Here is a 14,320-nt window from a genome sequence, read left to right on the forward strand (position 1 = left end):
AAAAGACTGTGGGAAGGGGGAAACGGTGTGAGCCGTTGTCAGAGCGGGGACTCCCCGGCTGCTGCACCCAGCGCTGTTTGCTTGCCATTGCTTGCTGTAATCAATAAATTTCTGATTGACTCTCGAAAGGCTGAACAAATTATTCGCCTTAATTTATAACACCCCGGAGCGGCTGTGAGGGGGTTGTAGGTGCGGAATTTATTTCCTTATTGTTCCCTACAGGCGGTTCGCTACAGCCCCGTGCGCCGCCTGCGTCCGTTTTAAGTTAGAAAACTGCAAACAGCCAAATGGCATTGGGGTGATGTTCTCCCCTGTCATATTTCGTTTCAGGAGTGGTGGCCAGCTGTTAATTCCTAGAGTTCTGCGGTACGCGGCTGCGTTCGAACGGCGCAAGCGCCGCCCAGCCCAGGCAGAGAACGCACAATGTGTTTTGTCCCCTCCGGTTGCCCGTAACTCCCCGCCGAGCTACGGCGGGACGGTGGGCGCCTCTTCCCACGCGTCAAGAAACACCGAGAGAACTAGCATTCCCAGCATGCTCCTTATCTGTGCGCATGCGCAATGCCCACTCGAGCGCTCATCTTGGCAGCTGTTTCTTCCAGCTCCTCACGGCCGCAGGGCGGCAGGGACTACAATTCCTAGCGTACCTCGCGGCGCCCACGCGTGCGTAGCGCGCTCGTCCGCCATCTTGGCCCGAGTAACCGCCGTCACCGCCGCCGCTAAACAAACCCGAGCCCGGCACTGGCGAACGGTGGGGGGAGGGGGGGAAGGGTTGCGGCTGTCGCGGAGCCTTCGATGTACTGGGCACGGCCGGGCAGGTGGGTCCTGCTCCCCGCCCTACCCAGGGCAGTCCGCCTCAGGGTGAGGGGCAGCTCCGTTTCCGGGACGGCGGGGACCCGCCGCCCCCTTACGGGCCCAGGCAGCGACCCGGCCCCCGCTCGCCGGCGCTGCCGCTCCGGCCGATGCGGGGAAGCAGCACCAGCCGCCGCCCGCTCCCTCTCTCTCTTTCTCCGATCCCGGCGGGGACCCAGTGTCTCTGGTTCCGGCCGGTCCCCCGCGCCCAGGGCCCGGGAAGGGCGGGCTGCCCGGGTGGCGGCTGCCTTCGGGCGCCCTTGTAGGAGACCCTCCCCCCCTCCAACCCCACGCTGGAAGCTGCGACGGCGTCAGGGCTTTTGTTCCCGGTGCCCACCCCTCCCCACCCCCACTGTCGTGCCGTTCCCTGCCCGGCCCAAGCCCCACTTGCCCAACTCGCCTCCGGCTGCTCTTTTTCCTTTTTTATCCTCGTCGCATCGGGGAGATGCGCCCTCTGTCCCCGCCACCCACGGAATCTCGCTGTGTTGGGATCGAGGTGTTCCCGTGTTTAGCTTATTTTTGGGGGGAGGGGGCTGGTGTTGGTATGTGGAGAGCAAATTTTCACGCACCATGTTTTTGCTATCCTGTCATATAATACAGGCTGGCGCAAAACGCATTCTCCGGGGGGAAGGGGAGCGTGCGGTTCGCTGGAAGAATTATTTTAATGAATACTCTGCATAAAGAGAGGGAGGAGACTTAAACATCATTTCGGAGAGCGTTTCAGCCTGAAAAAAATAGGCTTCAGAAGGAGGTAGGACACTGTAAAAAGGCTTGGGTGATGCATTTGAGCTAGAGAGTATAGGAAGTCCATGCACTTGTGAAACTGCCTAATTGCTTCATGCCACTACAAAGATTGGGGCGAGGATGGGAGCAAATATGTCGGTGGAGTTGTGAGCAGGCTGAGGAGTTTACATTAATTGGCTTGGGAAATCGATAAATTATGGGCTTGAGCGTTTATATTCCTTTTCCAGCGAGACTGAGCTCTGTGGCAGCACAGACACAAGGGAAGGATGCCTGTGGTGTGGCCTACTCTTCTGGACCTCAGTAGGGATGAGTGCAAGAGGATCCTTCGCAAATTGGGTACAGTAAGATACAAGTTGTGGGTCTGTATTTTGCCCTTTTAAGATTTGCTTTCATGCTGCTTGCATGAAATATTTTAATATGTCTGCAGGCAACTGCAAGTAATTTCCTGCGTTTTCCATGTGTCATTGGTTTGACAGCGCTGGCTTAAAGTTATGTTTGGCTGACACTCTCAGCCCTAGCAAAATGAGTAGAGAAGAATTGTTTTGATTTGGTTGAATCTCTCTTGGATGTCCTAGTTGCCATGTTGCAGGGCTGGTTTCTTCTGTCACTATTAACATGCAGCAAAATTTTCTGTGAAAAGAGAACCTTTGGGGTTGCTTTTTTTTTTTCTGTTTTGTTGTGGGTTTTGATTTTCTTTCCCCCAATTCTGTATTAGACACCTTTTTGTACCCCAAAAAACATAGTGGAGTCCTGGTTTAACTGTCACTGTAGGGATGAATCAAGTATTGAAGTTATTATTGTGAAGACATAAAACAGGATTTTAAAAAATGCTGTTCATGATTTGCAGTTACACAGGTTGTCAGGCAAGTGGGAAAATGATGTCCTCACTCAACTCCCATAACCACAGGAGTCTTTTTCATTATTTCAAATGTAGCTCAGTATTTGAGGCCCCTGCCCAAGAGATAGACACTGCAAGATATTTTTGTGCTCTGTCCTTGTAGATCTAAGTGTATGAGGAGAGATGCTTCTGTGTTTTGGAAAGTAACAAAACATTTGCTCTTTCCTCACTTATCTGCTTTTGGCTAGTGCAGGGGAGAGAATCCTTTGTTAGACCTTTGATCTGATCCAGCACAGTTGGTTTTGAGTTCTTATGGCTGAATTTGTGTAATTAAGGGTTTGGGGTTTTGCCAGTTAAATGATACTAGATGGGAAAAGAAAAAAGCTTTCTATTTTTCAGAGTTTCTTCTGAGGACCATAATCTAGGAGATAATGTCAAGAAGAAAGTTGAGACTCCCTCTAACTTCCTGTGACTGTCAAGTGACAGCTTTTCTTATTCTGATTTTGTTTGACTGCTAAGACATGGTGTGCTGTGTTTGTTAACTGTGCCATGGTTCTCATACATGGTGGAGCCATCCACTTTACTTTTTGAGAGTTGAGAATTTATTTTCCCTCCCTTTGCCCTTTTTATTTCATTTCTTGGGAATATGGGATTTGCGTGCTGTTGAAACAGTGATGCAGATGTTTAACACAACATTGCAACAAGTTGTACTATATGTTAAGGTGACAACCCTAAGTTTTAAGCGAGGCTCAAGAAGTACAGAAACTAGGAGAAGGTGCAGAGTACCAAAAGCATTTGACCAGATATGTGCTACTAAGTTTCATTAATGTAGCTGTGCTGGCTGGAAGCCTGGAAGAAAACTTTCACCTGGGCTAACAGTGGTGTGCTGGCAGAACCTTGCTAGTGCAGTTGAGCCAAACAGAACTGCAGCTACCCCTCCTTCAATGACATAAACTAGGCTGACAGGAAGGAAAAAAATATCAAAAATAGTAATTTTTGGTTTGCTGGCATGAGCTGTGTCCCCACAAGGGGGCCCTGCCAGCATGGTAAGGCTGAGGCACTGCCTCTAGGAGCTGAGAAGAGGCACACCACGAGACTGGGAGGTGGAGGAGCACAGGCAGTGGGAACAGTAGCTATGTGACAGTCACATGCAGCAATAGCCATCTACTTTAGAGAGTCCTGCTTTTCCAGCTCACAGCCCAACATCTAATTTGGCTCATAGTACACCAGTAGTGGGAGTACTCTGTAAGGAGTGAAGCAGGGATGTAGGTGAGGCTGAAATGCATCTTGAGGTACACAGGACCTGGTGTTGATTGTGGTTTATTACTGAACGAGGTGATGATCGTAGCATCTAACACTAACAATAATGATATTTACTTGCCAAACCCATTTTAGCTATTTCATGTGTTTTGTGTGGTTGTATAAACACAAAGGGGAGGAAGTTACAGCTGTTCTGTAATCCTTACTAGCTTCCAAAAGACCAGAATATGCATTTTTACCACTATAGTGTAGAGGCTCTTTATTTATAATGCAAAAGGAAAAAAAAAAAAAAAAATTGTACCCTTGATAAATAATTATATGGTTGTATCTGAGAATTACTTTAAGTTGTTAACAGAGGAAAATAATTAGTATCATAAATATTGTAATATGATTGTCTAAATAAATGTTGATATTAGTAATAACCATTGCATTAATTAGTGAATGTTTTATAACTGAAGCTGTAAATGCTTATGTAGGTCACTCGGCATCCCTGTGCAGGCTGCATAGTTAACCAAAGTTACTCTGCTTTTTGTTTTATCTACTTAATCACAACAGGAGAGCAGAATTTCTTTTCAGGAAATTCCTTGATTTCATTTGTAAATTAGCTCTTTGGAATCCTAAACTGAAAGCTTTTCAGAAAAGCATTAGTCTTTTCTTTTGCAGCGAACTTCAGCAATGTTAGGTTTTGGCCTGCACTTTTATTCTTTGTTTTGGGTAACTAGGATCTGTTGTGGGGTTATTTGGGTTGGCTGCTGAAATGGAGGTGTCAAATGAAAGGCACCTATGTCAGGATCAAGAGAATTTTTGTCTTGGGTTTCCCTAAACAGTGTGAAGCTGAGAATAGCAAGTCATTCTTTGCCAAATTAGCAGGCTTAATTATTTGCATTAGGTGTATCTTCACCCTGTCTAGTAGGACAACATTCAAAAATATCAGTAGCCTTTTACATTTAAAAAATTTTTAAGTGCTGATGGCATGGCATCTCAGTCAGCTGGAATTACACATTTCTAGTAAATCAGAGTTGTATTTTTGTGAGTTAGCCTTTGTCATAGTTCTATGTTTAAGAATGGCTGGATTGTTTATTTTGCGTTGAGCAGGTTTAATTCATTGTGTTGCATTTCTTTCAGATTCAAGCAGTTGTACCGTATCAAGTAAATAGGCATAAAAGATTATGATGATCATTTTTAACAAACTAGAGCTGATGTTGTCCATGCTGATTAGGGAAAGGCATACCAAGAAAACCAGTTGCACTTTTGATAGTGCATTTCTTTTCCAAGCCAAGCTTTTCCATAGAACTCGTAATAATGATACATGTGAAGAGAATTCTGAACGAACTACTCTCCAAACAGTTTCTTTGAGCTTTTTGCTGGAATTGTCAGGTCAGAGAAAGCTTGACACATTCATTTGGGTTTGTAAACTAGATAATCCTCTGTGATGAGACAATTTTTTCATAGAAATGTTTTATGCTGCAGAGTAATTGACTTTTGAAATGGCACTAAATAATTAAAAGACATGTTACTCTTAATGATTTTGGAAATCACTAGAATACCATCAGTAATATAGAAAACAACATTTTTTCCCCCCTTTGCTGTGAGCATTAAATAGAAATATTATTCGCTCTAATTCTTCAGAACTGGAGGCCTATGCAGGTGTCATCAGTGCCTTACGTGCACAGGGAGACCTTACAAAAGAGAAGAAGGATCTTCTTGGAGAACTCTCTAAAGTGCTTAGGTAACCCTGATCTTTTCAAACTAAGAACTGTGACCTGTTTTCTTTTAACGTGTTATATGCTTTTTCTTTCACCGGGATCACAAATCTGAATTTGGAGAAGTAATTCTCCATGTTGCCAAGGTTTCATTCCTGTTCTCCTTGGAGTTTTTAATAAGGAAAACAACCATCCTTCAGTGGTAGAAGCCTTACTGGTTTGTTGGTACTTTTTGGGATACTGAGTGTTAAAAGGGTTACAGTCAGGTCATGAATGTACACTGGCTTGTGGTTTTGTCACGGTAGAACTCCAAGGTCTTTGAACCCAAGGTACCTCAAGAAAGAATGCTGTGTGGCCTGTGTGAACTTTTCTGCCATATCCTTTAAATGTATTGATCTCATTAGGAGGTTGGATTCTAGCTGTTTTTCAAGGATACACTGTGAACAGTAATGTTCTTTTCATTCTTCAGTAATATTTTTGAGAAATAATACAATTCATTCTCTCTGTGACAGCAAGGGTTAAGTGACAGTCTCTTAAATGTAAAGTCCTGTTCCCTTTATTCTCTTAGATAAATTATTCATAAGTTTAATTTTAGTTGGAATTTTTAGATGAATATTTGTGTCTTCCTCTGATTAAAATATATTGCTTTATTGTTTTTTTAATAGTATTTCAACAGAGCGACATCGTGCTGAAGTTCGGAGAGCAGTAAATGATGAACGACTAACAACGATTGCACACAAGTAAGTTCCAAGTAATTTTGTCACTGATTTCCAAAAGTACCTTTTGGGAAATCCATTATGCCTTAACTGAATGGTAGAATTTTGAGGATTGATGGTGGTTTAAAGGACCAGTAGTTAAAACACTTCATGGATGAAGGAATTACTGTATTAGATATACACGAACCTAGAAACAATTATTTAGTACCATTACGTTTTGGATCCAAGGCTATCCCATTCACTGTACAAGTATAATGTAAGAAACAGTTTTTTTGGCATGGAGACCATTCTGTAAGATAGACCAGAATAAACAGAGAATGGAGAAAATAGAGACGTTCCTAAGTAGGATGAACATGTTTGCTTTTGTTTGTTTGTTTTGCTTTTAGTTTTATTTTAATGAGTTTTGGAAAGGCTGTATTAAGAGGGAAGAGAAAACTACATAGGAAAGAGAAAGAGAGGGGAAGAGGTAGCAGATTAGTGGAAAACAGTGTATCAGCATAGAAAGGAAAAAATGGTCAGAGTAGAAAAAGCTGCAGCAAGCTGATGACATCAGTGACCACCACTTTCGGTGATGCAGCTGCTGTGCTGGCATCAGCTGGACTGGTTCCTCCTTGTATTTGATTCACAAGTTCCATGTGATTTTGAGAGGTGGAGGAGCAGTAGACCAAGTGGTTATATATTTTTGGTAATTACTTAATAATTTTACTGTTAAGGACTGTCTTTAAACAGAGCTGCATTGTAAGTAACTGTATTTTTTTCTTATTCTGTGTTACAGCTGTTGACTTTTTTATGTTTGACTGTTGTAGCTTTGATGTTGTGAGGAGAAAAGAAAGGAAATAATATGAATAGCAGGACACTTGGAGTTAGCAATTGTTTGATCCAAGTCTAGTCAAAATTGGTATACTGGTTTAGTGCTGTAGAAAGACTTAAGTTTTAATTTTCAAGTTTAAAGACTCAGAAGTATGCTGCTCACCAATCAAAACCCACCAATGTCCTTACACCCCTTTAAATAAAGGGTGGGGGAATAATGAAAAGCATGTAGTTGTTAAATCAGGATTCTTTTCCTGAATCAAGTTTTCCTTTTAAGTAATACTTCTAGTCTTAGCATTTTGCAGAACATGAATAGTTTGTCCTGAGGTGTTGCACTTCAGTGAAATATTATAATCCAGATAAGGTGCAGTTTTGAAGTGCTGATTTTCTTTATTTTTCCTATGGTGATTCCTTATGAGTGATGGTTGGTAATATAGTATTTGGCTTACATAATTCTCTTAACTCATTAGGAAAGCCTACTGTGCTAGCTTTTGTACCCTTTTTTTTTTTGTATTTAAAATGTATCTTGGCTTATGTAGCTGTCCTTATACAATATGCATATGTATGAGGGATGCTGAAGCGTATCAAGATTTAACAACAGAGCAGATACTCTGCATTTTACAAGCTACTTTGTAGTAGCTCTTGTTGCAACTTGCTTGAAATATTTCATGCGAGAAGTTATTTTTTAGAATATATTAATACATTAAATGGGTTGATTTGCTTAAAAACATTACAGCATTGAAAAATAATTTGCCATTTTGGTTTTGTTGATTTGACAAATGACTCATGTAAAACAGTCAAAAATATTTCTCCATCTAGATAAGAACAGTGTTTTTATGAAACATTCTAGTGTGACTGTAAGTACTAAGGTTAAGAGCAAGCTAGAGCAGAAGACAGCTTTCTGTTTTAGAAAGATGCTTAGGGTGCTTTTAAATAATCTCATGTTCTGTCACCTTGTTTGGGACTACTTTAATAAGCATCAGAGGCTCTTCTGTTCAGGTAGAACAAAATTTGCCTTAGAAGCTGAGAGTTTTTCCCTGTAACATAATCCATTTCAATAGTCTTTTATGATCTCTGTTTGGTTTCTTGGTGTTTTCATAATCCAGAAGTAGAAAGTACAGCAACTGTACCTGAATAGTAGCTAACCTAATGTGGGGGGTTTGAGTATGGCATTCACACACCTCTGGCCCTTGAACAGCTCTGTAAAACAAAACAACAAAAGAAGAGTCAACTCTTCAATTTAAAATGGGAGGGTTTTTATATCAGGTGACAAAAATGCAAGGGCTTTCATGAAATAAAGGAAGTTGAGTATTAGTGCTCTAGTAGATCTTAAACTGCCTTTTAGACTTGCACTATTGGAAAAAAATGTACTCAAATAGGATACTGAGTATTTCAAAACTCATCCAAATACTTCAGAACATGCATTTCTGTTTAGTATGTCTGGACCAAACAGCTCTTCCGAGTGGTCCATAGAAGGTCGTCGACTGGTGCCACTGATGCCACGACTTGTTCCACAAACAGCTTTTACTGTTACCGCGAATGCTGTTGCCAATGCAGCCATTCAGCACAACGCGTCTCTTCCAGTTCCTGCAGAAACTGGAAACAAAGAAGGTGAGAGAAAGATGGGATTCTGCTGTAATCAATGGGAATGCAAAAACAACATCACAATAGAAACTGGTGTCTTAGATTTTAAGTGTTAAATATTAAAGATATTTTTTTTGAGGCCAGGTTGGACAGGGCTTGGAGCAACCCAGTCTAGTGGTAGGGTGTTGGAACTAGGTGAGCTTTAAAGTTCCTTCCAACCCAAACCATTCTATGAACCTATTAAAAAAATCCAACTATTTCTTACCAAACATTATTCACAGAAATATAAAATACCCCTTTTTTAAAGATACCTTCATGGTATCTGCAGCATTAGTCTGACTGCTTTGTGTTACTGACACTCTAGCAGCTGAAATATAAAAAGAACCCAGTTTGTCAGGAAATGACCTTCACTGATTAACTTCTTCAGCTCTGTAAACTTTAAAAACTTGAATTTGATGGCTAGATTTTGTAAAGTTTTATAAGTGATGAAAGCTGCTTCAGAATGTTTTATTTTAAGAATGCAAGTAGGTTTTGGTGAAAATCAAGAAAATACCGCTTTGGGTTTTTTTCTTCAGATTAAATGTACTATGGGAGCAAGTATAAAGGTTGCTTTCTGCTTTCCCTATGCTTTTCAAATAATGGCAGTACACGTTCCAGCTAGCTTGGCTCAGCAGGCTTGAATTAGGCTTCATACAACTGGAGATCATGTAACACTTCTTGAAACAAGCTGTTTTATCCTGGTTTTGCGAGAAGTACTATATCATTGTGTTAGTACTTAAAAGCAGTGGTTCAAAAAAGCTGATCAGCACAATCAGTTCTTCACTACTGAAGGAATATTTTGGTCTTTTCAACTCATGTGCTGTTGAGGCAATAACACTTTTCTATCAGTTACTAGTCTAGATGTGATCACTTACGGAAAAGCAAAAAGATCAATATATTGAATTAATGCTAAAATTAAAATTAACAAATTATAAAGTAAAACAAAGATTAATACAAGAAATTCACAATGGCAGCACAGATTTTTGGGGATGGGAGGACGGGAGTTTAGATTCTTGTGTTGTCTTTGAAGACTGTTAATCTCATGGCCATGCTTAGCTCAAACTGGGGAGTATTCCACAGTCACAGGAATGCAGAGGCAAAAACACAGATAATGACCCAGTAAGTCTTTGGCTTCCATTTCAGTTGTAAAAATAGTGATAGAATAATGGAATTCTGCACTTCAGTTATATGGAAGGTGTCTTTTCTCCTCTTCAGTGGTGGTTTGCTATTCCTACACAAGTACCACTTCAACCCCAACATCTACCCCTGTTCCAAGTGGCAGTGTAGCAACAGTGAAGTCCCCCAGACCTGCCAGTCCAGCCTCCAATGTAGTCGTCTTGCCAAGTGGAAGTACTGTTTACGTCAAAAGTAAGTGATACTAGCAACTAATTAACAAAAGGGAAAGAAAGGGAGAACATGGCTGAAGCATAGACTGAACTAAACACTCCAACACTGGGCAAGTCATAAGGCCTTTGTGCCTTCATTTAGTCTAGAGAATGAATTTATTGCTTCCCTTTTTCAGATAAATAGTGTTCAGGATAAATCCACTCACTTCAAAATGCTGCAAGGAGCACTAAATCTACAAAGACAACAAGTGAAAAATATTTTGAAAATTAAATATAGACATTTCTGTATTTCAGTGAACTTCTGACCCATCTTGTTGAGAACTAATGCATAGTAGTCACTTAGTTGAATTAGACAAGGTCCCTCTTTTCCACTATCACAGTTGACATAGAATTTTTTTATTTTTGGATGCAGTTTGGCAGGGGTTTATGCTTACATACTATGTCTGGCCAGTTTGTGATTTACCTGGAAGTCAGTCTTAGTGAAGCTTGTGTTCCTTGGCAACTGTGAAAACTTCATACTAATTCCTACCAGAGACCCATCTTCATGTAATTAAATCTGGAAATCCAGGACATAGAATCCAGAAACTGTCTTTTTTCTTGAGTGTATGTGTCCCCATCTTTGTTTGGCTAGTAAGTCTGCTACTTCTAAAAGCAGATTATGTTCTCATATATATGGGTAGTTTGATTTTACTATTAAAATATTTTCTTCAGTTCTTACTTGATTCTATCAAAACAACAAGTAAAGATTAATAGTAGATAAATGCTATTTAGGAGTAGATAAATGCTATTTTTATGCTTGCTCTGTATACCTTTAATATTTTAAAAATTATTTAATTATTAAAAAATATTATCTTTATGCTATATGTATACATCTGTATAAGCTTCTAGCTAATCAGAAATGCCACTTAGTACATAAATATAATGTTACTTGCAAAAAAAACATTGTTAATGGCTCTGTCAACCCATGAAAACCATTACACTGAGGTTTTTAATTTTTCTGATCTATGCACTAATCACTTGCGTTTAGTTTGAAGATTCAGGGGAAAACATTCTTAACATATTAAAATTTTAATGTAGATTTTATTGAATTACTACATGGTAATGAGTATCAAATAAGTCTAGACACATGATACAGGCATGATCATTTTCATTGTCTGTCCCTAGATTTAATTTTTTTCCCCTACTTCTTGTGCTTCATTTTGTTATCATTTTTTTTTTTTTTTTTTTAAGGAATTGTATGTATTTCAGAGTGTGTTACATCGGTCACATTGATTTTAACAAATCTGCTTAGGAGCAGATTCGGGAGATCTTAGTTACAGTCAGGACTTTGCCACTGGTCTGTGATGTAACCTCTTCCAAGTCACAGTCTGATTGAGCCATTAACCTTTCCATGGCTCTGCTTCCTTACTTATCAAGTGTGTCAAAGCTGTATTGCCTTTTAACTAAATGTCTGTGGGAAACTTTGTACAGCAATTTCTAAAATGAAATTATAAGAACAATATTCTTGCAAAATCCCAGCAATGAAAACAGGAGAAATGAGCTGTCCTTAACATAAAATAATGATCTTCTAGTTTAATGTTACTTTCTTATGGATTGGTTAATGGTTTTTTTTTGTGGATAAGGACCACAAACAAAGTTCTCTCTATTTCTTGGTGCCCCGCCAAAAGAGCTATGTCCTAACATGCTAGCTGCATGTGGGTTTTGGATTTAAATGGATTTTGAGATTTTTAAATGACTGCACACATTCAATATGATTAGTGCACTCATAGTTACAAGTTTCTATAGTGCACTCACAGTAATATTTAGAAGCCTGTCCATAATAAACCTTAAAGTTACGTAATCAAACCTCTGCTATAGAGGGAGGTCACCACTAGGCTTATTCAGGGGCATAGAGTAAATTATTGATTAGAATATTTTGATTGATTGAGAATAGGATAAAATATATTGATTTGAAATCTGGTTTTATAGATCCACACTTCACTTGTACTGCTACAGCCAACTAAAGCTACGTTTTTGAAGTTTGCTTGTCTTCCTTAGTTCAGTTTCCTGTCTCGTAGATACAGTTGTCAGCCTTTGGACATGTACCTGCAAATGAGCTGCTACTCCTGCTGAGAGAGAATACCATTTTTCCAAAATTGCCTGTTGTGGTGCTGGACAGTTTCTTGTCCATGTTAGTTCCTGCATCTTCACTTTTTGAATGCCAGCATATTAATTTTAATTAGAGATTGGCCATAATTAGATATTGGCCCTAATTAGAGATTGACTACCAACCACGTTTGCTTTGATTACCGGCAGGACTGCTTTTTGCTGTGATGGTGTTCTTTGTCTTTAAGCTCCAGGCACATGGAACAAGATTTTCAATCATCTTTTGCATAGACATGATCCGTTCAGCTTCTTTCTGATTGTTTTTCTTTTTAAATAGTTTGACACAGGTTAGCATGGTAAACATAAATAACAGGAGTGGAGATTTGTCAAGGTTGGAAGAGACCTTCAAGATCATCTAGTCCAACCATCAACCCCACACCATCATAATCACCCCTAAACTACATCTCCAAGTGTCTCAGATATCTCCTGAACATTTCCAGACTGTTGTCTCCCCGGCCAGCTTATTCCTATGCCTGACTATTCTTCCAGTGAGGTTTTATTTTTTCTAACATGTAATCTGGACGTCCCCTGGCACAATTTGATGCTATTTCCTCTCGTCCTGTCACTTGTTACCTGGGAGAAGAGCCCAACCCCCATCTGGCTACACCTTCCTGTCAGGGAGTTGTTGAGAGCAAGAATGTCCCCCCATAACCTCCTTTTCTCCAGTCTGAGCCCCCACAGCTTCCTCAGCTGCTCCTGCTGCTCCAGACCCTTCCCAAGCTCTGTTCCCTTCTCTGGAAGCGCTCCAGCACCTCAGTGTCTGTCTTGTCAGGAGGTGCCCAGAAGTGACCCCAGGACTGGAAGTACTTCAGCAGTTCCCGGCACAGGGAATGGTCACTGCCCTGGTCCTGCTGCCACACCAGTGCTGATACAGGCCAGGTGCCATTGTCCTTGCCCACCTGGGCACACGTGGCTCATATCCAGACAGCTATTGGCCAGCATCCCCTTGTCCCTTCCTGCCTGGCCACCCTTAAGCCACACTGCCCCCAGCCTGTAGCTCTGCGTGAGATGGTTGTGATCCAAGGGCAGGACCTTGGCCTTGTTCAACCTCATCCCATGGAACCAGCTTGTTCAGATCCTTCTGTAGAGCCTTCCTGCTTTCAATGCTACCAAGTAGCTGTGAGGTTTGCAAAGTTATTAACCTGTGCCTTTCCGTAATTTATGAAACTGTTGCCTACTTTGGCATGTTTCATTTGGATTTAAGATCCATTAATCATTCTGTTATCCTTTCCTGAGCTGAATATTGCAGTGGATTTTTTTTCTATGTGTGCAGTATATGATTGTGAGGAAGAAAGAACTCTCTTGAGCCTGGACTTCTATTGTTTTTCATTATTGTGTGTTAGGTGCCATTTTATGTCTGTTGCACAAAATGCACTAAAGAAGGCAAAGGCTGATGAAGTGAGGATTGACCTTCACAGTTAAACTATATAATAAAAAAAAAGAATTATATCTCAAGATGCTGTATTAAGGTGAAAGGCATAAAGACAATGAAAGTAGGTGCAAAGGCTGAAGTCTAAGGAAACTATAGGGAGATAAACTTTGATAGTCCAGTTGCTGTAAACAACCACCACCAAAAAACCCTGAAGTAGTGTAAAAGTTTAAACTAAAATGTGTGTGGCATGATCCTAATCCCCTTGCGTGTGTAGCTTCACTAGTCAAACTTCTGTAGGCAGAATGAGAACCCTGTACTGGCTCTTATGTTCTTTTAATCTCTCAAACTAAATGAAGTAACCCAGTAACTGAGTAGCTTGGGGTTTTGGGTGATTTGTCCCTGATTCATGGCACTGGGTGTGGCCCATATCAAGGACTAAGAGCATCTGAGATGTGATACAGCTTGGTTGTGACCATAAGATGTAATTTATCTTTTATTTCTTTTTATCTTACTTGAAAGAGGGTGTAAGACTCAAAAAGGATGTAGTGTTTCAGAAAGCACTGAGATCTGCAGATAGGGGAAGCATAATTTAGAGAAAGTATTTCTTTTCCAGGTGTCAGCTGCTCAGATGACGATGAAAAGCCCCGCAAAAGACGGCGAACAAATTCTTCTAGTTCTTCCCCTGTTCTCCTGAAAGAAGTCCCGAAGACAGTGACTCCTGTCACTAAAACTATCACAGTGCCTGTAAGTGGGAGCCCCAAAATGAGTAATATAATGCAGAGCATTGCCAACTCCTTACCACCACATATGTCGCCTGTGAAAATAACCTTCACTAAGCCCTCAACACAGACAACAAACACCACAACACAGAAGGTATGTGGGGGAAGCTGCCAAATGTTACTTTATTCTGGTTT

The 14,320-nt window shown here is 40.7% G+C and overlaps 1 protein-coding gene across 12 annotated transcripts in view; it reads left to right on the top strand.

The window, feature by feature from the left end:
* Positions 1-554: 554 nt before the first annotated feature.
* The window catches only part of EMSY (EMSY transcriptional repressor, BRCA2 interacting), a 41,635-nt gene continuing 27,869 nt past the window's right edge, over positions 555-14,320 (top strand). For 4 of the 12 annotated variants that reach the window (XM_054004252.1, XM_054004273.1, XM_054004264.1 and 1 more), the window contains exons 1-8: positions 556-815; positions 1,450-1,600; positions 1,821-1,929; positions 5,321-5,420; positions 6,060-6,134; positions 8,356-8,531; positions 9,759-9,911; positions 14,020-14,279. In XM_054004252.1, the coding sequence (XP_053860227.1) occupies positions 1,860-1,929; positions 5,321-5,420; positions 6,060-6,134; positions 8,356-8,531; positions 9,759-9,911; positions 14,020-14,279 (834 nt within the window). In that variant the 5' untranslated portion in view covers positions 556-815; positions 1,450-1,600; positions 1,821-1,859. Of the gene's footprint in view, positions 816-1,449; positions 1,601-1,820; positions 1,930-5,320; positions 5,421-6,059; positions 6,135-8,355; positions 8,532-9,758; positions 9,912-14,019; positions 14,280-14,320 lie in introns of all 12 variants that reach the window. The other 8 variants (XM_054004313.1, XM_054004280.1, XM_054004305.1 and 5 more) reach the window with 6 other exon arrangements.

The sequence above is a fragment of the Vidua macroura genome, chromosome 2 (genome assembly GCF_024509145.1).
Source record: "Vidua macroura isolate BioBank_ID:100142 chromosome 2, ASM2450914v1, whole genome shotgun sequence".
Taxonomy (NCBI): domain Eukaryota; kingdom Metazoa; phylum Chordata; class Aves; order Passeriformes; family Viduidae; genus Vidua; species Vidua macroura.